General features: G+C 48.2%; 1 protein-coding gene across 8 annotated transcripts in view; it reads right to left on the reverse strand.

The window, feature by feature from the left end:
* Positions 1–5654: 5654 nt before the first annotated feature.
* Positions 5655–23912, reverse strand: part of RALY (RALY heterogeneous nuclear ribonucleoprotein) — an 81074-nt gene continuing 62816 nt past the window's right edge. For 6 of the 8 annotated variants that reach the window (XM_036825907.1, XM_036825903.1, XM_036825905.1 and 3 more), the window contains 8 exons: positions 13387–13651; positions 12214–12286; positions 11978–12025; positions 9770–10002; positions 8948–9061; positions 8545–8741; positions 7235–7283; positions 5655–6027 (listed from right to left, as the gene is read on the reverse strand). In XM_036825907.1, the coding sequence (XP_036681802.1) occupies positions 7239–7283; positions 8545–8741; positions 8948–9061; positions 9770–10002; positions 11978–12025; positions 12214–12286; positions 13387–13642 (966 nt within the window). In that variant the 5' untranslated portion in view covers positions 13643–13651 and the 3' untranslated portion in view covers positions 5655–6027; positions 7235–7238. The remainder of the gene's footprint in view (positions 6028–7234; positions 7284–8544; positions 8742–8947; positions 9062–9769; positions 10003–11977; positions 12026–12213; positions 12287–13386; positions 13652–23912) is intronic. The other 2 variants (XM_036825909.1, XM_036825910.1) reach the window with 2 other exon arrangements.

Genomic DNA, 23912 nt, shown 5'->3' on the forward strand with positions numbered 1-23912 from the left:
CCACCAGGAAATTCCCTCTGGGCTATTCTTAAATGATCATTTATATAATAAATGGCTAGTACTACCAAAGTCCCTAATTTGTGTGAGGTCCTGTTCTAGGTGCTTATATATATTTATTCATTTAATAAGCACAGCAACCCTTTGAGGTAGGTATACTGTTATCTCCATTTTACAGATGAAATGGAGACTCAGAGGATAAGCAGCTCACCCAAGGAGTCACTTAGTTGGTAAGTGGGGAGTCAGGATGCAGTCCCAGGCACTTGGGCTCCAGACCCTGTTCTCTGCCCTCCAGGAACTTACAGTTTAGTGAAAATGACCGATGACCAAACCAGTTGTAAATATATATAATCTGTAAGAGCTGTAATAAAAGTAGCACACAGGAGGGGCAGTGCTAACTCAGGCCAGGAAGGTGTCTGAGAAGGTGACTTCTGAGCTGAGCTATAAAGGATAAATGAAGGTTAACCAGTGGGAGAAGACAACATTCCAGGTAGAAGCAACCTCATGTGTAAAGGCACAGAAATCAGACAGTTCTTTTCACAATTAGTTCTATGTGGCTTAAGAACAGAGGGCAGACTGGGGGAGGTATTGAGCTAGAGAGAGAAAGGAAGAGGGTCAGATCCTAAAGGGCTTACATGCTATGCTAAGGGGTCTGGAATTTACCCACTGAGCAGTGGATAACTGATTGGTGGTAAAGAGGAAAGACTGATGGGAAGTAAGTGGCAGGAAGGCTAGTTAAGAAGTTGTAAGTCTATGTAAGAGATAAAAAGGGCTTAACTATTAAGGCAGTGGGATGAAAAACAGGTTAGAGCAAAGACATACCATGGAAAAACTAACATGATTTGACAATTAGGAGTGGAAGATGTTGACATGAGCAACGGGGTAGACAAAAATGCCATTCTTCAAGATGCAGGACTCATGAAGATAAAGATGGGGCTGGGCAGGGCTCAACTGAGATCCTTGTGGACATCCAACCAAGTGCAACTATCAGATGGGTATCTGTGTATGTCCCCCGGCACTCCTGGGGAGGATTAAGTTGAGAGTTGGAGATTGTGGAGGCCTGAAAGTGGAGTCTGAAGCCATAGGTTTGGTCAGCCAGGAATTTATACACAAAAATTAAAGCGGATGAAGAGGTGCTGGCATAAGAGGAAGAGTCAGCAAAGGAAATTGAGTATGCAGAGGAGGAGAGCCAAGAGAGACTGTTGTCACAAGAATCGGGAGAGGACTTTCAGAGTCATTTATGACAGGGGCATGTGGTGAGCGACTGCCCAGGTTTGCAACCTGCCTCCACCCCTTCCAAGTGACAAGATTTTGGGCAAATTATTCAACCCAGAGTCTCAATTTCCCAACCTGTAACAAGGGATGAGTATCTCCAACTCTGGGGGATTGATGTGAGGATTAAATAAGATAATGCAATCTATGTTAACTCAGCAGAGCACCCAGGAAATGCTAACATATATATGTTAACGTATATATGTTATATGCCTTTCTATAGATTCTGCAGAGGTAGAATATAATTAAGAAGACAAAGGTAGATGCTGGATTGGATTGTTTGTATTTGCTCCATAATTATGTCGTTGACCCAGTCACATGTTCCTTTTTAAAACCCTTATGTGCAAGGATAAATGAGACAGTCTCTCACCTTAGGCATCTCCCTGTGTGGTCAGGGAGCTGGACATTGGGGTGTGCAGGGCAGGGCACAGAGGAGACAGACACTGAAGGTGGGGTTTGAGGAATAAGGGGGCTTATTATTAAAAGGAACTGGAGAGTTGAGGGAAAGACGGGGTCCAGGTCAGAAAGTAAGAATGGGTAACCCTGTCAGTTTCTGTTCAGTCTACAGAAGAGCCAAACCCATGCACTTGGCCAAACAAGACCTGGCTGCTGTACTTTTGTGGAAGGACACCCTGATCATCTGGGCTCCCACAGAGGTACACTGAGGTGGAGGTGCAGAGCATGTGTGCACCAGGAGTCCACTGACCAGTCAGAGGAGAGACGTATCCATTCGTTCATACAAGCAGGATGGCTAACTGGGCTGCCCCATGGCCTAGTCACTAGACCAACGCACTCCTCTTGACTGCAGTGACTCACAAGAGTTATTACACCAAAAAAGGCCTCCTTGCTGTTATCTTCCTTTGCCTCGTTTTTATAATATTCTATTGACTTTTTCTTTGTGAGCTGCCTGAAGTAACATTTTGAAACAAGGTGAGTATAAAAATAAGTAGGAAAAAAAATAGAACAGGAAATTATGGTCTGTTATTTTTTAAGAGAAAATCACCTGAATCTGGATTAGGTAATAATAAGTGCTCTCATTTAGTAAGTACTGTCATAAAAAGAATGTGTTTTTTTCTTTTTTCAGATGAGGAAGATGAGGCTCACAGAGGTTAAGTGACTTGCCTAAGGTCACACAACAAAAAGTCTAGATAGGAACTCAATTCAACAGAAGGTCTTTACTCCTAACCCAGTCCCCCAAAGTAGAGCAAGCTACTTAACCTTTGAGTCTCAGTTTGTGTTCTGGTTATCAACTGATATATAGCAAATCACTCCAAAATTTAGTGGCTTAAAGCAACAACAGTCATTTGATTATTATCACTCATGGTGCTGGGCTTTGACTAGGTCAGCTGGGCAGTTCTTACTCAGCTCTCCAGACAATGGCTGGGCTGGAGCCATCTTGAAGGCTTCCTCACTCATGTCTGACAGTTGATACTGGCTGTCAGCCGGAACATGTACACACGGCCTCTTCACAGCATGGTGGCTGGGTCCCAACACAGAAGAAGTAGAAACTGCTAGTTCTTAAGAACAGGACTGGGAGACTGGCATAATAGCATCACCATCACTGTATTCTACTGATAAAATAGAGTCCAGATAAAGGGGAGAGGCTATAGAGACCACCTGTCAATGGGGCCATGTTCTAGAATATCCACATTTATAAAATCTATAAAATGGTCATAATCACACAATGAAGACCTGTTTTTGTCAGCCCAAGCCCCCTTTCTTCTAGCTGTAGAACTCATATTTTCCATTTGGGGATTTTCTCCTCCCTCCACCCTTCACAGGCCCTGTGGCCATGCTCTGCCACCACTTAGAAGCTGCCTGAGAACACCACCAACAGAAGAAGCAGAGCTGGGGAATAGAGAAAAAGATTCCTGATGGCAGCTCCTGAACCCCCGGGTCCCACTGGGTCTGAAAATCTACCCCTGGGCTTTTAAATTTGTGAAACAGTAAACTTCCTCCTGCTTAAGCAGGTTTAAGTTCAGTTTCTATAACCTGTAACCAAAAGTTCACACTACATCCACCTAAAAGGGTGGTTGTGGAGATTAACTAAGTGTAAAATGTGCCTTTTATACAGCAGATATTCAGGAAGTGGCCACAGGTAGAGGGATTTTGATATGCCCAAAGCCAGTCAATGGCCCAGCTGGGATTCAAACCCAGGACACCTGGCTCAGAATCTTTTGCCCTGCTCTACCGTCTGTATTTTTGTGGTCTCATCAGATGGCCCACTGCATAGTATATATATTACGGGACAAGATGTAACCTGGCCAGGGTTGGCTAATACCTGACACATACCCATATTTCAATTCCTTGCCCATAAAAAACATGACCAAACTATCATGTTACTATTTCCTAATAGTCTAAAAACTGCTCCAAATCTTCAAAAAGCATTCCAGCAGCTGCTACTAAATGTTTTGAATTGGCAAGTGAAATGAGGCCTGAGATAGGTTAAAAACAAATTACGGTCATAATGAGGAATTGGGCTTAGCCATACAACTTGCTTTGGCCAACAGACCCTTAACAAGCATGACACAAGAAAGGAGCTTGAAGAGCACCTGCATATCAGGGCTTACCCTGTCTTGCCTGCTAGATGCTAGGAACATGTGGCCCAGTTGCCCCCACTGCCCAACCACTTGACAAGTGGGTGGTTATCTGAGGCCAATCAGCTTCCAGACAATCTGCCAGCTCACTTCAGCCACATGAGAGCCCAGATGAGATAAGCAGAAGAACCACCCAGCTGGTTCACAGCCCAAACTGCCCAGCTACAGAATCAGAAGCTAATAAATGTTCACTAAAGGCACTAAATTTCAGAGTGGTTTGTTATACAACTGAAATAAGGCCCATTTACTATCCCTATCTAGGCCAACCCCTCACACAGATAAGGAAACTGAGACCTGGCAAGGAAAAAGACCTGCCAGGGTCACAAACCTTACTGGCAGCAGTAAAAGGGGGAAAGCATTAGCTCACAATCCAGGAAACCCACTGGCTATGACAGTCCTTCAAGAGGGCTGCTAGGATCACAATCGATACTTACTTAAGATCTTGAAAGTATGTAAAGAATATCAGTGCTTTGGGCAGAATCTGGTATCACATTTCTTCATGATCTCCTTTTGTTTTTCAGAGGTTGGAAAGAAAAATGAAAACTATTGAGCAATGCAATGGGAAGTGTCTTTTCTGGTCCCAGACACAGGGAGGACGGGCAGGTATATGCAGGGTCTTGTGGATCTGAACCTCTTAACTCAAGGGCCCAACTGTGAGCTTTCTTAGCAGCTGAAGTAGTTCAGGGGCTTTTCCGGGGCGCCAGGTTGGGGAATCCCATTTTTACTCTGTCCAGGATATTTCCTGGTGCCAGGGTGATAAGACAGGGCCTCTGGGTAGGGCAGATGCTTCCAACTCTGGAAAGGGTCTTCCCTGCTCTTCTCATGGCCTCTATGCCTGGCATACTAAGGAAGCCCATGGCCCATGCTGTTGTACCTGTACCCCCAGCTCTGAAAAGTGAGTGCCTCAGTAAAGCATACTGAGTAGTCCTTGTAGAGTCTAGAAGTGTTATTACAGTACAATGGGCGCACAGCACTAAGCTCTGGGGACACAGAACACAGTGCCAGCCCTCAGTGTGATATTTACCAGGCACCAAAACCCCTTTGGACTTTGCCCAAGTTCCAGTCCAGGGCAGCAGTTCCCCACCTTGTACAGAGGGGAACATGAAGACCTACCCAGGTGTGCAAGTGGGTCAGCTAGAGCTGGACTCTGATGTCCTGGGTGCAAGGACAGATTGTCGGTTCAGGGATTGTAGTGGTATGTGCCACCAAGGGCTCTTCAAGGGGATGAGACACTCCCTGTGGACCTAGCCCCTTCCTCTAGACACCCTCTTCAACTTTCCAACTCTCCAGATTGAAGTCTTTTGACCAGTTCCAAGGGGCTACTTTTCACTCCAGGTCTGGGTCTCTGACTGAAGGCCTCAGCCTCTAGCCTCTTTCCCCTTGCTGCCCAAGATCCCTGTGAAAAAACAGTGTCCTAAACCAAGACACAGAAGGGGAGGAAGTGGCGAGTTCTAGAACCATTTTAGAGCTGGGAAACACCAGACTTAGAAACTGAGGCCTGGACCTACCACTGCCTGACCAAGTGGATCAAAATCGCTTGGCACTTCTACCACGAATGCTCTCGTGGTCACTGGCACATCTGACCCTCCCGAACAACCCTACTGGCCATTTTAATCCCCATTTTAGCCATGGAAACTAAGGCCCAGACAGATCAGTTTCAGGCACCCTAGACAATGCTCTCTGGCGGAGAGGAGTGAAGGAGGGAACAGAAGCAGGTGTAGCAGACCTGCCTTCTGGTTGGACAGGAGGGCCAGGGCACCTTCATGAGAAAATGCAAACCATTCCATCTCAGAGCAAACTGGGATCCAATCTCTTTATTGTCAGGGTCCCCTCCCTGTGGGTCCCACCCCCCTCCAAACCTATAGAAAAAACCCCAAGCCTGGGAGTGTCCTGGGGAGGGGAGGCAAGAGTATAGGGAAACTCTGTGCTCTGCCCTCTGGCCTGGGCAGTGCCAACAGGGAGGGAGGGTACATGAGAAGGGGATGCCGATAACTCCACCTGCAGAGAATGTGGCACTGGCTGGGACGTGTGAGGGAGGTGGTGCCTGCTGCCAGCTCTCCTCTGGGACCCGCTGGGGGTGGTTATCCAGGGGTGGGTGCCCAGCTTGAGGCCTGGTACGGTGTACGCCCTTCTCCTGCCGGTGGCCATTGCTCCTGTCAGACTGAGAAAGAGACACAAAAGAGAGACTAAGGCTGAGAGGAAGAGCCCCTTCGTGCTCTTGATAACAGGGGGTGGGAAGAAGAAAGAGTGGAATGGTGTTTGCTGTTTGCAAACAAGAGATATGCCTGTGCTCTGGCTCTGGCCTCATAACTTTCTGGCCATGAAACCTTGGGTAAATCTCCCCCTTCCCTAAGCCTCAGTTTCCTAACCTGAGTCCCCAGCACTTCTCCTGCAAACTGGCTTAACAAGGTAAAACTTAGCCTCCCAGGTAAAACAAACCACGAAGATTGCCTAAACGTAAATGTGTGGTGGAGCATCTCATAGCATGAATGTGTCATGCGTACAGACACCTCTGTTGTTTGAGGCCTTCCTCTGCCCAAGCCTGTCTTACTCTGGCAACGGCCCCCAAAGGAATGGGGCAGAGTATGGGCAGAGCTGCTGTGGCCTGGTTTCCCTCCAGGGTGGGGTAGAGCAGGGTGGTAAATACCAACCAGAGAGTGAGCTTTGAGGACCACACCACTGGGTTCAAATCTAGGCTCCACCAATTACCACCTGGGGATCTTGTGAGATACGTGGTATCTCCCTGCCCCCTTCAGTGCCTCAGTTTCTACATCTGTTACACTGGCACAATCACAACCTTGTAGGGCTGGGGTGCACGGGGCATTTCCTCCAGACAGCATCAAATCCCAGCCCCTAAGTCTGGCATAATCATCACCCTCTGATGATGAGCAGCTGCCTCTCCCCACTGTGCAGAGCTGGGACTGCAGCCACAGGAGGCTCCTGGCCACTTCTCACACACCGAGGACTGCCAGCGTTCTGTGCCTGTGATAAGGGTGCTCCCTCAGACGCTTCTCCCTCAGTCCTCAACAGGCTCAGCTACACATCACCTCTTCCACCACACCCCTCTCTGAGCCCCTGGCTCTCCAGTCCCTGTCATCCTGCTCACACTGGGTGGTAATAGTTTGTCTTCCTCCACTAGACTCGGAGCTCTTTACAAGTGGAGACAGGCAATGTGGCTCAGAGTATTCTGAGGGAACTCCTGTTGGGCGGACCTGGCTAGCCCATCCACGGCTCCCTGCTCTGCAACCCACCAAGCCCCTACCACAAATGGGCGTGGCAGGATGTCTAGGGACAACAGAGCCTTCATTGCTGGGCACAGCACTACCCTGCCAGGTCTGCTCCACCCCTCCCCACCAGGACCCCCGTACCTGCTTACTGCAAGGCCCCATCCTCCGCATCTGTGTCCTGGCTGTGCTCCTGATAGGGAGGAGACAACAAAGGACCACACATCACTCACTGCAAGCTCTGTCCTACCCTGGGGCCCAGAGCACATATGGAGACCACACTCAGAAAGGGGGAGGGATAGCCAAAGGGAATAACTATGGGACCAGTCTAACTAAAGGCTGGCTTGGGATCCCAACAGTGTAGTCTGAAGGCCCCTCAGGAGAGAGAAAGGACCAGTCAAGGAAGTTCTAGGTGTGCCAGGGGGCACATTCTGCATAGAAAGACCTTCTTAGGTTGGAGCAGACCGAAAGCCTAGTAGACTGGTGAGCTAGCTCCCATCTTAGGAGCATCGAAGCCGTCATTAGGGCCTCTATGGAGACGACTATGCCTGAAAGAGTAAGATGGGGTATCAGGCTAGGTTTAAATAAGAAGAGACAAGCTGGGCATGAGGAAGACCTCCAACTGTTATGGCCATAAGCCCATCTGTCCTCACACCAGAACCCAGCCACGTGGAGAAAGTTCACAGACCCGCCGAAGTCCAGGCTCCAATCCTGGCTCAACCCTTATTAGCTACAACGCCCTGGGCAAGCTACTTGACTCCTCTTGAGTCTCAGTTTCTTCATGGTGTAAAATGTGACAAGAGTAATACTTTGCAGAGTTCAGGGCTGCTGTTAAGGTTAAATAAAGTTAAAAAGCGTGAACTACGGGGCCTGGTGCTCAGTGTTAGGTAACTGAGTACGAGGCATACAACAGACATCTTATAGACTCAGAATCTGGTCTACTTTCCCACTTAATATGAGCTCCTTGCCTCAATCTGAAGAATTCCAATAACAAACAGAGAGCTCACTCCCTCTTGAGACAGCCTGTTTTCATTCTGAGGCAACAATGGCTTTTAGAAAATCCTCAGGTGGAGTAGATACCCACACTCCCTGTGGCTTCCCCAGGCAATCCCCCTCGTGCTCCCTGGAACTCTGCAGACTGTGTGTTTCCTTGAGTCCGTGACTCTTCCCTTCTCCGACTCATGTGGAAGACAGAGTCTAGAATGGGCCTTAGGCTAGAGAGAGGTCTGCCCCAGTCCTCAGTGGGATTTCTGACTGGCAGCTGAAATAGCTAAGTACTCCCTGTTCGTTCCCCCCTCTTCCTCACAGGACTAGAATCCCTGGGAAAGAAGGAGGGAGCTCATAGGGCAGCCAACCGGCTCAGAGGTTCCCCCTCCCCCTGCAGCCCTCCTGCAACCAAGGGTGCAAAGTCCAGTCCCAGTCCCAATTCCCCCTGCGCCCCCGCATGCCCTCACCAGCTCTTCCTCGCTGTGTGTTAGCAGCCCCTCCTCATCACCGTCGTCTCGAGCCTGTGCTTCTCCCTGGGGCGTGCCTGCCTCAGAAGCTGTGTCCTCTTGGGGGGCCGGTGGCCGGCTGCCGCCACCACTACTGCCACTGCCACTGCCGATGCCGATGCCACTGCCACTGCCACTCTCGCCCTTCTTTTTGCCATCTTCAGGCGGAAGCGGGGAATGAGGGGAATAAAAATCAACCTGGGGCAGCTGCCCAGGGTAGCACCTTAGCGGAAGCTAGGCCTCAGCACAGTGGGTCCAGGTGGGATTGGAGGCCACAGTCCCTCTCTGCCCCATGCACTGTCCTCCCCACACTCTGCCCTGTGCCCCTGGCCACTGATCTGGGCAGGGACCCTTGGAAGCTGACCTGGATTGGCCTTCTGCTCTTCGGCAATCTGCTCCAAGCGACCCAGCAAGGCATCGATGTTGGACTTGATCTGGGTCAGCTCTGTCTTGATGGTCTGCAGCTCACTGCTCTTTACTGAGAGTGGAGGGAGTACAGGGATGTCACCTAAGGGCTGGGAGCTTGACACTAACACAAGACCCTAGCCCCATTCTGTCAACTAGGAAGACAGGCCAGTGGCAGAAACTATCCTTGTCCACAGTCTTTTTCTGGCCAGGGAAAAGGCCAGAGCTGCCTGTGGCTTCCCCCTGAGACTTCCTGGAGGCCCTTCTGAACCTGGATCTCCCCCACCATCCCCGACCCCTCCAACTCTGAAAGGGACTGGGGATGGATAAAAATGGAGGTGTGTGGTGTGTACCTCTGTGTGCACCTGAGCAAGCATGTGACTTTGCTTATGTTAGAGAGTGGTATCTGTCTTTCAAGGTGTGTAAATGTGTTTTACAATCAGATTTCCTGAGTGCCTGACCACGTGTGCACACCAGAATGAATGTGGAGTAGCGAGGCTGTGTGGACCTGTCCTTGTGCTTACTAAAGGAAAGATGACACCATTTCCTCACTGGGCTCCATGTCACAGCACTGGACTCTGTGCCTAACCCAAGACCCTCCTCCACAAATGTCGGTCTTTCCTCTTAGAAATGCATGAAAATACTCACTTGGTTGTATTAGAGCTGCAGAACTGTGGGAGATTTGTTCCTTTATCTATTTTCCAATGTAAAAAAATGTGATTCTATTATTTTGCTAATGACAAAAATAAAAATTACCTAGGAAGAAGATATAGTCACTCACACTTGATCTTGGCTGAGCCGGTGGTGGTGATGGCTGTGGAACGGGCAAAGAGCTTGACAGGTATTGTGGTTTTGACACGTCGGACCAAGGGGACTGTGACCCGGGGTCGCTTCACAGGGACTGCCCTGGGCACTGGCACTGGTGACAGGCGGCCCCGATAGTCGAAGAGCCTGTGAGAGCAAACGGGCCAGAGGCTGCAGCATGGCCTGTGGCCACCAGGGGGCACTGTGACCCTAGAGCAACACATGTAGGGCTGGTGAAGGGCTGGGTAGCCTGCACTCCATACCTCATCCTTCCCAGTTATAGTCCTGAGGGTGAAGAGGAAGGGCTTTCTGGACCTCAGTGACCTTACGACATCCACCTTTCCTACCATTCAAGCTGGGTAGGAGCAGGGGAGGTGACAGGTGGTAATGGTTACCACCATTCAATGGTTAGCCCCATTCAACAGAGGAGCAAACTGACAGCCCCAGAAAGGAGACTTCCCTAGATCACCCTGACACCCAGTCCTGTTCTATTACCTGACCTACTTCTGCTCAGTCAACTGTACCCCAAGCTCTGGTCAGAGTTTGCAAATCTCCCTAAAGCAGTACAAATCCCCAGCCGGAAACAGAGGTGAGGGAGTGAGAGTCAATCCCTAAGCCTGCCTAACCCTCAGTTTTCCCATCTGCCTATGAGGATGGCTACCCCGAACTCTGTGCCCCCCACATCCCCCAAGGCTGCTGTGAGGGTAGAGCATGAGAGAACTTGGTTAAAAACACACGTTAGAAGGTGTGATAGGTGAAGGGCCAGGGTACCGAGACCCTCAACTCAGGGGCCTATGACCTCAGAGGCATGAGGCTGGAGTCCAAGCCCCTTTCCTCATTCTGGGCCCCCAGTCACCCCATCCTTCTCACTCGACTTTGGAGATGGAGGGGCAGGGGGCCCAGTGGAGTATCAAGGTTAGGCAGCTCGGTCAGACCCTCTATACCAGACAGTATGCTGCACCCCCGACGCCATCACCCAGCCCTTTCCAGGAGGGCTTCTCTTCCTGATCAGGCAGAAACTCAGTAAGCCAAGTAGGGGTTTCTCCCACCGCTGCTGCTGCTACCACATTTTTGCACAGAACAGCAGCCACAGGGTACTATGGGATCACTTTCCTGATGACAGCCAGGTAACCTGCCATCACTAGGCAATTCAATGCCCCATGCCTTGGTACTCCTTTGTTTAGGGAGCCCCTGCCCTAGGGTGGTGATGGCTGGAGATGGAGAGTCTCTGGGAATGGACCCAGTCCCAGACCCTGCATTTCTGCCCCTAAGGGGAGGGGGCGGCTCTGGCCTTGGTCAGAATCACTGAACCACAGAATCCCAGAGCTGGAAGAGCCCTGAGGGATCACTTGGTGCAAGCCCATTTCAGACTGGGAGGGGATTTGCCCAAAGTTGTGTAATCTATTCAGTGGCAGAGCTGAGATTAGCACCCAGGTCTTCTGACTCCCAGGCTAGGGCACTTTCCACTACATTGCACTGTCGCCTGAAACCACTCACAGGTGAGAAAACTGAGGCTCAGAGAGGTCTGTTCTTCCTGGACAGCCTGGGGCAGGCTGAGAGGGAGGGAGGGAGGGAGAGAAGCAGGAAGGAGGAGAAGCTTGGGCCAGCCCCCACCATGATTTCCACAAGAATGTGGCTGGTGCCATGGATGCTGGGGTCTGGGTAGGCTTGGGGGTGGGCCACAGCCTACCAGGGACTAATTCAGACCTCCAAAGGACTGCTGGCCTCTTGGCTATAAATATAAGGCTAAGAAGCTCAGACTGAGCTCTGAGGTTCCTTCAGCTGGCTGGGCACCTCAGAGAGGTAAGGAAACGGAACAGCAGAAGCGTGAGGGCTCAAATTCCCTGCACCTGGCCCTGCACCTGTTTTGTATTCCACCTTGCTACATTTATAGGTCCCCTGGCTGTCCAGTCCCATTGAGTCCCACCCCAGGATTAGGAGGGGGAGGGGCGGTCAGAGAGTTGGGAGACAGTGTGGGCTGGGGAGAGCTCTGGCCTGGGCACCTATAGAACTGGACCCCAGTCCCAGCTCTGCCACTAACTTGCGGAGCAGCCTTGGGCAGATGCCTGTCCACAACTCTGGGCTTCAGTTCCCACTTGGAGGACTGAGTGGGCTGCACCAGCAATCTCTCAGGACGCTTCCAGCTTGGCTGTTTCATGCCTGGGCACGCCCCTCCCCCGCTCACCTGTCGTAGAAGTCGTCCCGGTAGTAATCATAGTCAAAGCTGTAGCCACTGGGGAAACAAAGGGGAGAGGGCCGGGGCTTAGAGACGGCCACTCAGCCCACTCTTCGCAGGCCCTCATCTCCAAACACCTCCCCAAATTCTAGGCTTGGCATACCGTCACCACCAGTGTTCACTCCCTCTGTGGAAAGAGGAACCAATCCCACCCAGAGACAGACAAACAAGACAGAGCGCCCCACCTGTATATGGCAGATGCTGCTCTCTTTAGCCCCTTGGGTCTGTTGGGCTTTGGCTCTCCAGCCATGTTGATGTCTGTATGGAGGGAGGAGGCAGAGTCAGATGCTGACAGGATATCAGCACCCATACACATATCACCCTCATGCACGTGTGCAGCAATTTATGTGTTTACATGAGATACACATGGACTTCACTCACTAACATGGACAACAGAGGTCTTCATAAATTAGACTCATACCCACACATCACATGCATATAGTTGTTTATATATTCATATACATTCAGATACATGCATGCATGCTCACAATCACACACACGCCACGTACATCAAATTATATGCTTTCTCAAGTACACTCACATAAACACATACATCAGACACACACCCTCACACATACGTTCACATATCCAGGAAATAAGATCACACACTCTCAACTACACTCAGACGTGGCTCCAACATCCTATACTTAACTGCCCATATGCAAATGAGCCAATGCACATTTACACAAACCTTCTACCAAACATCTTTATGCCTAGAGCAGAGTTCAGCAAATGTTAGGACCTCAATAAATATTTGGTAAATGAATACACGAATATCTGCTTACACACTCAAGTATATTCTGATACACACATAACTCTACATATATACATAGTAAGTAAGGTAAGTGTCCACATATTCTCCACATGTTCAGTTACATCCACATACCACATATTCAGGAATACATATCCTTCTCAAACATACACAAATACACCGAAGTATGTGAACATATACAAACACTATACAGGCTCCAAGGTAGGCCTCCAACACGGCCACATCTCATGTACGTAACACCGAGACCAAGAGCACCTGCTTCACCTTATGCTCCCAGCCCCTCCTCCTGGCTCTCAGAAAGGGTTCTAACCTAAGCCAAATGCAGCCCAATGTAAGAGGCTGTGCTAGTCCACTCTGCTCCCTTTCTCTGGGGAATCTGCATTTTAACTGGAACCCTTACACTGTGAAAGCAGGGACAGAACAGAAGTGTTTTCCTGAAACTTCTAAAATTTTCCCATACAGGCACTGATCTTATAGTGGGTGACAGCTGGAGAAGACAGAAAAGAGGATAAGAGGGAAGCTAAAGAATGCAGGTCAGCACCTGCCCAGGAGAAATCCAGGGGCAGGGCCATGGAGAGATGCTTACCCAGGGTCTGCCCAGCCAGCACCCGCCCATTCTCTCCCAGCACAGCTGCCCGGGCATGGCGCTCATTGGCATACTGGACAAAGGCATAGCCCTTGTGCACAGAACAGCCGGCCACACGGCCATACTTGGAGAAGATGGTCTCCACATCAGACTTCTTCACCACAGCTGTGTTGAGGTTTCCGATGAAAACCCGAGAGTTGATGGATTTGGGGTCATTCTTGTTGGTTACGTTGCTTGTCTGGATCTTCAAGGACATGGTGGCCACCTGAAGAAAGAAAGCTACTGTGAGGCTGGGAACCCGGGTTGGGCTCAAGGGCTGCCCATGGCCCACAACCTGACTAAACTGGATTGCTTTGTGCCTTCCTACACACACGCCCCTACAGCATCCAGCCTCCCCATTTTTGTTCATTTCACTGGCTGCTCACCTCATATAGGTGCTTTACATATGTTCCGTCATTTGGTACTGACATGATCAGCAGAATTAGGACATTTTATAAGGGAGGAAATGCAAAGTCAGAGGTCACAATGCTAGTGAATAACAGGACAGGGATTTGAACCCTGGTCTGCTTGACTCAATTCTTCTCTTTTAATTGAGGTTACACGTTGGTTTATAACATTACTTAAGTTTCATATTGACTCCAGTTCTTTCAAATCCACTCTTTCTTTAATGTTCATCTCAAATGCTACCCCTTGCAGGATCTAAACTTGAAGATTTTCCACAGCTTTTCTTCTGTTCCTTCAATGTAGAACCATGGTAAAGAGGTCACATCGTAAATGCAAGTAATGTTTGCTCTAAAACAACATCATATTAAGAAAACTGCTCAGTCTGATCCAGACATGGACCATGGCTGTCTTTATTAGAACCAGCCATTTCGAAAAAAGTGAGCTAAACCTCACTGAGCACTCACTGTGAGCTAAGGGTGGCATGCGATATTGAATAATTCCAAGACTCCATGAGTTCAACAGATGAGTGGATAAATTAGACGTGGCTCATATGGATATTCAATATGGATATATCAATATTCAATGGAATATTACTCAGCCATAAAAAGGAACGAAATTGAGTTATTTGTAATGAGGTGGATGGACCTACAGTCTCTCATACAGAGTGAAGTAAGTCAGAAAGAGAAAAACAAATACTGTATGCTAACGCATATATATGGAATCTAGAAAAATGGTACTGATAAACCTAGTGGCAAGGCAGGAATAAAGATGCAGACTTAAGAGAATGGACTTGAGGACACAGTGGGGAAGGGGAGGCCGGGACGAAGTGAGAGAGTAGCACTGACATACATACACTACCAAATGTAAAATAGACAGCTAGTGGGGAGCTGCTGCATAGCACAGGGAGATCAGCTCGGTGCTCTGTGATGACCTAGAGGGAGGGGAGATGGGGATATATGTATACTTATAGCTGATTTACCTTGTTGTACAGCAGAAACTAACACAACATTGTAAAGCAATTATACGCCAATAAAGATGTAAAAAAAAAAAAAAAAGACTCCATGAGTGTTATCATTATCCTTCATATTTTACCAAAACCAGACTCCAACAAGTTCATTAACTTGCCAGGAACAGGCATTCAAACCCAGGTCGTTGGTCCCTAAAGCCCATTTCTATCAAATTTATCACTCTCCTTCCCAGGGCTAAACCCACTTTAAATACAGTTGACCCTTGAACAACACAGGTTTCAACTGCATGGGTCCACTTTTATGCAAATACTTTTCAACAGTAAATACAATACTGCATGGTTCCCATGGTTGGTTGAATCCACGGATGCTGAAGAACTGTGGATGTGGAGGGGGCTGACTGTAAGTTATACATGAATTAACCCCTGCATTGTTCAAGGGTCAACTGTACTACAGTAAGTCAGCATATTTATCTGAGAAGTTTTTTTTTTTTTTAAGTTAGTTTATTTATTTTTATATTTATTTTTGGCTGTGTTGGGTCTTCGTTTCTGTGCGAGGGCTTGCGGCAAGCGGGGGCAACTCTTCATCGCGGTGCGCGGGCCTCTCACTATCGTGGCCTCTCTTGTTGCGGAGCACAGGCTCCAGACGTGCAGGCTCAGTAGTTGTGGCTCACGGGCCTAGTTGCTCCGTGGCATGTGGGATCTTCCCAGACCAGGGCTTGAACCCGTGTCCCCTGCATTGGCAGACAGATTCTCAACCACTGCGCCACCAGGGAAGCCCTGAGAAGTTTTTTTAATAAATTAATTTTTTAGAGTTATCCATTTTACACTTACTATTCAAGTTCTGTCCTCTTTGCTTAGAGATGATACTATACCTGCTCTTTGCTCTCTATACTCAGGCAACGTTTTTTACCCCAAAGGGCTGTACAACTCTCTCCTACTCCCCTTCCTGGACAGGTTATAATCTGGGCACAGGCTCCAACAGGAAAGGGAAAAGGAGGCTCAATTTCAGTAGGAAAGGCCTATGTAAGCCCTGGCATTTATACTTCCTGGCCATCTTCTGCTCACTGGCATAGGTTGGTGCAACTCCCTTTTGGAACACTCCTATCTTAAAACCTGACCCTAGAGCTATTGCAGAAGGTGCTGAAGAACCACCAGGCAGTATGCATAAAAACTCTCATCAGCTTAGGCTAACCATAAACACCTGCCTATTTACCTAATATTTTAGGGCAGAGGGGGTTTCTTTTTAGTGAATTAGAGAAGAGCTGAGTATAAGCTGGGATATCTGTATCTTTTGTCCCATTAGGGTAAAAAGACCCTTTTCTCCTCAATCCTCCCAGCTTAGAAGTTAGCACTTTCTGACCAGCAGATGGTACTGTTTGCAAAGAAACCATACGCTGGACCTGAGAACGATTCTGCGGAAGAACCTGCTCCTATTATGGGCTTGCAGTAGCAAGGATATACTGGGGTCAAGTGTGTGTCATCGCAGGTAAAAGGCTGAGGGCTGAGAGGGCACTGCTGCTGATGAAGGGGCTGGTGCCAGTTTTGGAGCTGGCGTGGGAAGATGGACTCTTCTGTTACTCAGTTTGCCTTTGAATCCAATCATCAACATTTATAAAGCAGTGAGGGACACAAAAGAGATTGCCCGTGAAAACACTTAACACACTGCCCATATGCAGAAAGAAATGCTCAATGTATGTGGGTTCCCCATGCCTCACAGTTCTCTGACAATCCCTCTCCTACCTGGATGACAAGCCATTCAAAGGTTAATTCCTTGTGCGTCCATGGGTATACAAGAACTTTGTGGGGCTCCTCCATGGGCATCCGATAACTCTCTCCTTTGAGCTATCTCCAGGGCTGTCTCCTGGAGACAGCACAAAGTCATGAAGTTTTGGCCCAGGGAGATGCCACCTGCTTTGGCTGGAGGGAGCCAACCAGGTCAGGTGTGTGGACCAAGACAGAAAGAAAAGAAGGGGGGATGACGGTTCAGAGATCTACTGATGACTACTGGCTCTGCCACTGCCCTGGCAGGGCCATGACCATCGCTGGGTTCCCTCAGACCGCTTCCTGTTCAGTAGTGTTAGTAAGCTCTAACACTACTGAACAGGAAGCACTGCTGAGCACCTGTGCTTGGTGCTATAGTGGGATCAGCATTCACTCCTTGGCTGGTGAGCAAAGTCCTTTGGGTTTGCCTCTACCCAGTCTTTTCTCTCATCACCTGGGGTTTGGGACGATGTATATAAAAGGCCTTTGCAAACTGTGAAGCTCTTTATAAGATCTAAAAGTTACTCTAACTAGTTGAACGTCTCTGTTCTACTAATACTGCCATTTCTGGGCCCATTCTAGATGAGGGTCAAGGTCAGACTGGAGCACATTCTGTACAATGCCAAGGAAAGGCAGTCAGAAGCCATGTCACACGGGGTTCAGTTTTCTGATCTGTAGAGAAGACACTTAGGAAATATATGTATGTGGCTGCCCTGCACTGTCAAGGAGAAATGTCTGCCTGAAGCATGCTCCGGGAACCTAACCGCTGTATTCCCCAACCAAATAGCCCCCAATCTGCTTTCAAGGCCTGCACACTCTTCAGAGGGCAGGCCGTGCTGCTGTTGTGCATAATCTCAAGGGGTAGGTCTCTCTGGGGGTTCAGAAAAGCTTAAGTATCCACTCACATGTCCATGAAGCTCCTCAAACTGAGGAATGGAGTTGGGGGTGCAAAATGAAAAGAAAGCGTGCTCAGACTAGCTCTCCTAGAACTGCTAGGTTCAGGTACAGAATCCCTAATTCAGATACGGTCTTCCAGGTTGTTATGAAAATACCAATTTGTTAGCCTCACTTATAAGTTATAACCTTCGAATATTTAGACACAGGGTATGTGGGTCTCCATCTATACTCTTGTTCTGCCCTGCAAATGTTAGAGGCAAGCTCGACAAAGTTGCTCAATAAACAGTAAATGCTCAATAAACATTAGGGAGGAAGCAGTGAGGATAATATCCCAGAAGGTGGTGAGAAGGGCTAGCTGTGGCCCTTAAGTAGGGGTATGGAGGAGTTGGGGGGACTACTAGAGGCTAGGGTTCCAGGCACCTTTTTCTAGCCTCTGACCCAAACACCCCCGTCTGCACACCAACCATCCCCAACTCAATCCTCTCCACACAATTCTATCTTGGCTCTTCCGGGATTCCCACCAGGTTAGAGCGGGAGCCCTAGAAAATACTGACATCCTATTCAGCAGAAGCTAGTTGACTTGATAAGCTATTTCCCCCCCTGGGCCAAGCTCTGCCTCACAGATTAGCTGTGTAATTGAGAGCAAGGTGTTTGTAGCCCCCAGAGGCCCCATGCTTAGCAATGAGCTAAGGAGAGGTGGGTAGAGGGATTGTTCTTGCAGAGATGGGGGGGGGGGGGGCGGGATTCAAGAACCCAACTTGTTCCCAGAGACTTGTGCAATGTCAGATTAGCAGGGACCTTAGTGAGCATGGAGCTTATATGCCCCCTACTCTCTGAGGAACAGAGGGGAATGGACATGGCCAGGATGCCGTAGCCAGTGAGTAGCAGGGCCAAGAACCCCACGGGTCCTCAGACTCTACGTCTAGGGTTCTTATATCTCATTTTTCCTTCTGGGCTGCTAAGAGACAAGCCCTCAGGACAGTGAGAAGCTTGGAGGAGGCAGTCTAGATACGCTGTGTTTGAGAAAACTGGGGACTGGCTCCCAAATAAATATCTTCACTTTTACCTGCTAAAACAACTGCTGCATAAAAGCTGGGACCTTGGGCTTCCCTGGTGGTGCAGTGGTTGAGAGTCTGCCTGCCGATGCAGGGGACACGGGTTCGAGCCCTGGTCCGGGAAGATCCCACATGCTGTGCAGCAACTAAGCCCGTGTGCCACAACTACTGAGCCTGCACGTCTGGAGCTGTGCTCCACAACAAGAGGCCGCAACAGTGAGAGGCCCGCGCACCGCGATGAAGAGTGGCCCCCGCTCTCCACAACTGGAGAAAGCCCTCGCACAGAAACGAAGAACCAACACAGTCAAAAATAAATAAATAAATAAATAAATTTATTTAAAAAAAAAAAAAGCTGGGACCTTAAGCTAATTAAAACCCACCAGGAACACAGGCTTTGAAATGCAATTTACAGCTCAAAGGAATGGGCTGGCTCCTCCAGGCTGGCTCCTCCAGGCTAATAAGAAAAGAAGAAATTTGGCAAAAAACAAATCGTTTTCCCCAGATGAAACATTTCAGATGGAAGCTATGTTTTGGAAGAGCCAAGCCTGAACATGTGGTAAAGTGACAGGGCTTTGTCAAGGCAGAAAAGCCCTAAAAGGTACCTGAACCCCTGAACTTTGAGTAAATGAGCCTCCCAGAGGGGCATCACAATAAGAATAGCCTCTAATTACTGACTGCCAACTATGTGTTAAGAGACTTTACAAACCTCACCTTACTTAATTCTCACAACAGCCTTATAAGGAGGTAATTTAGATAGGGAAAGAAAGCTCAGAGAGACCAAGTTACTGGTTAACAGAGCAAAACCAGAACTGGAACCCAGGTCTGTTTGACTCCAAAAACCTAAGCATAGAGACGCCTTGGGTACTGATTCCCATGGTGAGAGTGTGTCACCCTGAGCCAGCCACACCCTCTCCTTGGTCCTCCTCGCCCCTTTCCCTTTTCTACTACAATGCCTCATATTTGCACAGGATTTTAGTAAAGAAAGCCCCAGTTTATTTTCTTGAGCCTGACATTGTTAATCCCATTTTACAGATGAAAAAGCTGAGGATCATCAGCAAAGATATGTGACTTACTTAAGGTCCCCCAGTTGGTTAAGGAAGTAGCTAGGGGACTTGAATCCAGGCTTCTTGTTTGACGCTCTACATGTCACTGTCTCAACTATTCTAAACCTATGACTCTGCCTTACCAAACCTCATGCCCTTCCAATGCTGCCTATCAGGACCTAGTCTTCAGCCTGACCTCTGAGGCACTCAACCATCAGAACACCCACTTCCCAAACTCTGTGAATCCTCCTCAGCACTGGACCTCTGCTGCTCTTGGTCCTCCATCCCCCCCAACCAGTGCTATCCAGAGCCTCTGTCTGGGCCAGTTCTGCTGGACATCTCCAGCCTTATTCCCAAGCACGGGGATGAGTGGTCATACCAGCCTGTGGCCAGACCTCTGCCCTTAGATAACGCTGGAGCCATTTGGGTGACTTTAACGGAAAATAGCTATCAGTGATGGGGAGAAGCCAAGCAATTATACTGATCAGTACCCAGGGCCTCCTTGGTCCAGAGACTCCTGGTTACCAGGCAGCTAGGGATGACAGAACATCTGTTAATCTCATTAAACTCTCCAGGCCCCAGCTCATTATCACTGCCCAAATGATCATTACTGGCCAGACAGGACTAATTTCCCAAGGAATGCTCTTTAGTTCTTGACCATTCCCACCTCCAAGAGAAATCCTAGTTCCCATCAAGCTGAACACTGAGGGCTCCTGGGATGGGTGGAGAGTTTAAGGGGTCTAGGCTACAGGTCCAGGAGGCTTGGCTCTGCTGCTCTTAGTCATGTGACCTGAAACAAGTCTTGTAATTTCTCTGAGTCTTATCATCCTATTCTGAAAACAGAAATAATCTTTTTCCTGATTACCTCTCAAATCTGATATAAAAATCAAATAGGCTGATTGATGTGAAAGTTCTCTGTACATCTGTAACATATTATAAATGAATAGGGGATTATACCTATTTCTATTATTACCCAACTCCTATCCCCTTCACTCATTCAACAAACATTTTTGAGTATTCTCCTCTGTGCTGGCACTGTGGAGGTGCTGGGGAACAGTGTTCACGGGCCTTGCCCTCCACTTGTTTTTAAGAAAGCCTTCTCTCCAGGAACCTGTTTCTTGACTGTTTCCTAATAACAAAAGAACGCACATGGAATAGCAGAAACAGCACAGGCTCTGCAGTCAGACAGGACTGAGTTCTAATCCCAGTCCTACCACTTATGAGATATAACCCTGGACATGTCTCTTATCCTCACTGGGCCTCAGGTTCCTCAATTGCAAAATGGGAATTATACCAACCTCCCAGGATTAGTGATAATATTTGTAAAGAGCCCAGTATAATGGCTGAGACCAGTAGATATTTACATAAGAAACTCAAATGCCCAATGCCCTATGCAAAGAGATGAATCTAGCCTGGCAGTCTAGATCCTCCACATTCCAGTCCTAATCCTCTTTACCCAGGTTGTCTCCCAATGCTCCAACGTTTCACCTGAGAATAAGGGAGTCAGGGGTAGGGGGCCTATGCATGCTCTCTCCCTTGTCCTAGTATGTGGTACCAAACCTAAAAACTTCGTAAGAGTGCCCCCTCCCCATGCCTGTCAAATCACTACTGTATGGGACTGACAGAGGAAAGAACACTGGCTGGGAGGAGTTCCAGGCTTTGCTGAGCCACTGACTCACCTCCCCGCCACACCATGAGGTCTCTAGTCCTATACTCTAACACTGGTATCAGCATCTGTTAGGCCCTGAGGGGAGACCCCAAAGCAGAAACAGAAGGTAGAGCTGGAGCCTCAGCCATCTCTTCCCACAGTGTGGTTTGAGTATATACTCTACCCTCCCTGCATCTTGCACTCTTGACTATGGCCTTAGGCTGAGGTTTAGCATCTGTGACAAGCAGCACTTATAGCTATGGAGGGAAAGGCAACAAAGGGTAGGTAGGTACAAACTTGGGCTTACAATCCCCAGTACTGAGTTAGAGTTGGGGAACTACAAATGATTGTCAGCATCTTTACTTTTGCCAGACGTCATCCCCCCCATCCCCCAGTAGGAAGACTGGTCCTGGCTTTGCTGCTGATGTACCACATGACCATGAGTTTGGGAGCATGTGACCACGAAGGGCTCTTCCAGGGTTAACATTTCCAATACTTGCTGAGCACTTACTACATGCCAGGAACTGTACTATGTCTTCTGCTATGAGGTAGGTGGTGGTATATATAGTGTCCTTTTCACAAATGAGGAAACTAAGCTTAGTTGGAGCTTAGTCCTACACAAGCTAGGAAATGGGACCTACACAAGCAGAGCTGGGACCAGGCTGTATGAGACAAGAGCTAGTGCTCTTAACCTTGGCCCAGAATGGCTTTGTGCTAGGCATGCACTCTACCTGCCAGGAGATCAGTTTCTAACACTTTCTGATCCTTTGGGAAAAAACTCATGGAGCCTTGCTGAGTGCATACTCTCAAGTCCAAGAGCCAATAAGCACTTACTGTGAGCCTGGGGGATGGACTTCTCCCCTTTCCCATAACTCAAGGGGCTGGCTCCTCACAGTGATAATGTGGCAAGATTAGTCACTGCTTGCTGTTGGTTGATTACAGCTATTCTTTTCTGTAAATGAAGTTTAAAAGTCATCAAAGGGTTTGTCAGCTGTGACTTATGAGCCTCTTTCCCCACAGGGAAGTCAGGCAGTGACAAATGCCCCTCTTGTTCTGCCATCCATTACAAGGCAGAAGGTGCCATGTTCCAATTACTGGAGACCCCGATGAAGTTCATGGAAAACCCTGCTCCAGGCTGCAGCCATTAGTCAGGCCTGGCAGGGCTGCCAGCAGAGCTGCCCTAGGCCCAGGCCCCACTGGCTAAGAATGGAGTAAGAGCACATTTCTGACTTTGTGAGTCAGCCCCTTCCACCCCATACTTGTGTTATCTCTGGTGGGTTTATTCTAGACACATTTCAAAAACGAGTAAAAACATGGGCATCATGTGGGCTGTCTCAAAGTACCCAGAATCAAGACTGCTTAAGACAAACAGACATGCGGAAATAAGGTCATGCTGCCGGTAGAGTAGGTGGGGAATATGATGCTCAAGAGGGAAGAGGATAAAGTACCTATGATGTTCAGAGTAGAGACTGAAAGAACCCTTAGAGATCATCCAGTGTAATCAACTGCCTCAGTACTCAATACCCATTATATGCCAAGCCCTGTCCACCTAAATGCTGGGGAACCAAAAATGAATAAAACATAGTCCCTACCACTGAGGGTAGATGAGATCATTAAGGTTTAAAGAAGTGACTTGCCCAAGATCACAAAATAAGTTAGGATCAGTGACAGAATGAGAAAGCAGGTCTCCAGACCTCTAGTGAAGTAGAGAAAGTGGAGTGACAGGGAGCCCTCCTGCACGCCAGGCTCTTTACACAGAACATGGCATAACAGTCAAGAGCGCTAGTTCCCATTCAAATCCCACCTACACACTTATTACAGGGTTTGACTTCTGCAAAGTCCCTCAACCTATCCAAGCCTCAGAACAAAATTTATTTCAGAGTTGTGGCGAGAATTAAATAAGATAATACATGTACAATGCACAGTGGCAGGCACATATTAAGTATGCCAAAATATTATTTAACATCAATTTGAGGTAGGTATTATTAATCTTGTTTTACAGACAAGAAGACTGAAGCTCTTTTTCACTTTGTCACACTGAGCCAGTACTTCTCAAAACTACTTGTGGTGAAGAAGCAGTTTTTTGTTGTTTTGCTTTTTAAACTTCCAATCCATTACAGACAAATACATTTGTAAAATACAAATGTCAAATTACTGTAAAGGTGTCTAAGCGCTTAGTCTCAATTTCTGTACTCATCACAAACCAGCAAGTTTGCGAACTAGCATCCATCTACTCAGTGGGCTATAATTTGAGTAGCGCAGCTCTAAACCACTCTCACCCATCCCTGTCAACCTCTATAAAAAGCAAAGCAAACAAAAAATAGAGTTTATTTCATTTCTTTCGAGTCCTTTAACCTGATTTCTTGTAGACTTTGGTGTTAGACTATGAAAAACTATCTTAGTCTTTTTCCTTTCTTCTCAAGAAAGAGAGAAGAGGATGCAGGCCAAGGATGAGTTCAAGAATTTGCCACCAAATGCTTTAGGAGGTGATTTATCTTGGTCATCTGCTCTAGGTCATGCTATATCCTGCAAGCCAAGACGATCTAGGCTTAATGAGGACTAACATCTTCCTGAAGCCTGGTGATCTGAAAGGAAGGCATGTGCCTGAAGAGGCTAGTACTTCTAGACCCTCTCTCCCCAGACTAGAGGACATGAGGAAACCAGCCAGGAAGGGGAAGCGTGTTGTAACTCTTCTTTTTGGTATTTCTAAT

Source organism: Balaenoptera musculus, chromosome 15 (assembly GCF_009873245.2).
Source record: "Balaenoptera musculus isolate JJ_BM4_2016_0621 chromosome 15, mBalMus1.pri.v3, whole genome shotgun sequence".
NCBI lineage: Eukaryota > Metazoa > Chordata > Mammalia > Artiodactyla > Balaenopteridae > Balaenoptera > Balaenoptera musculus.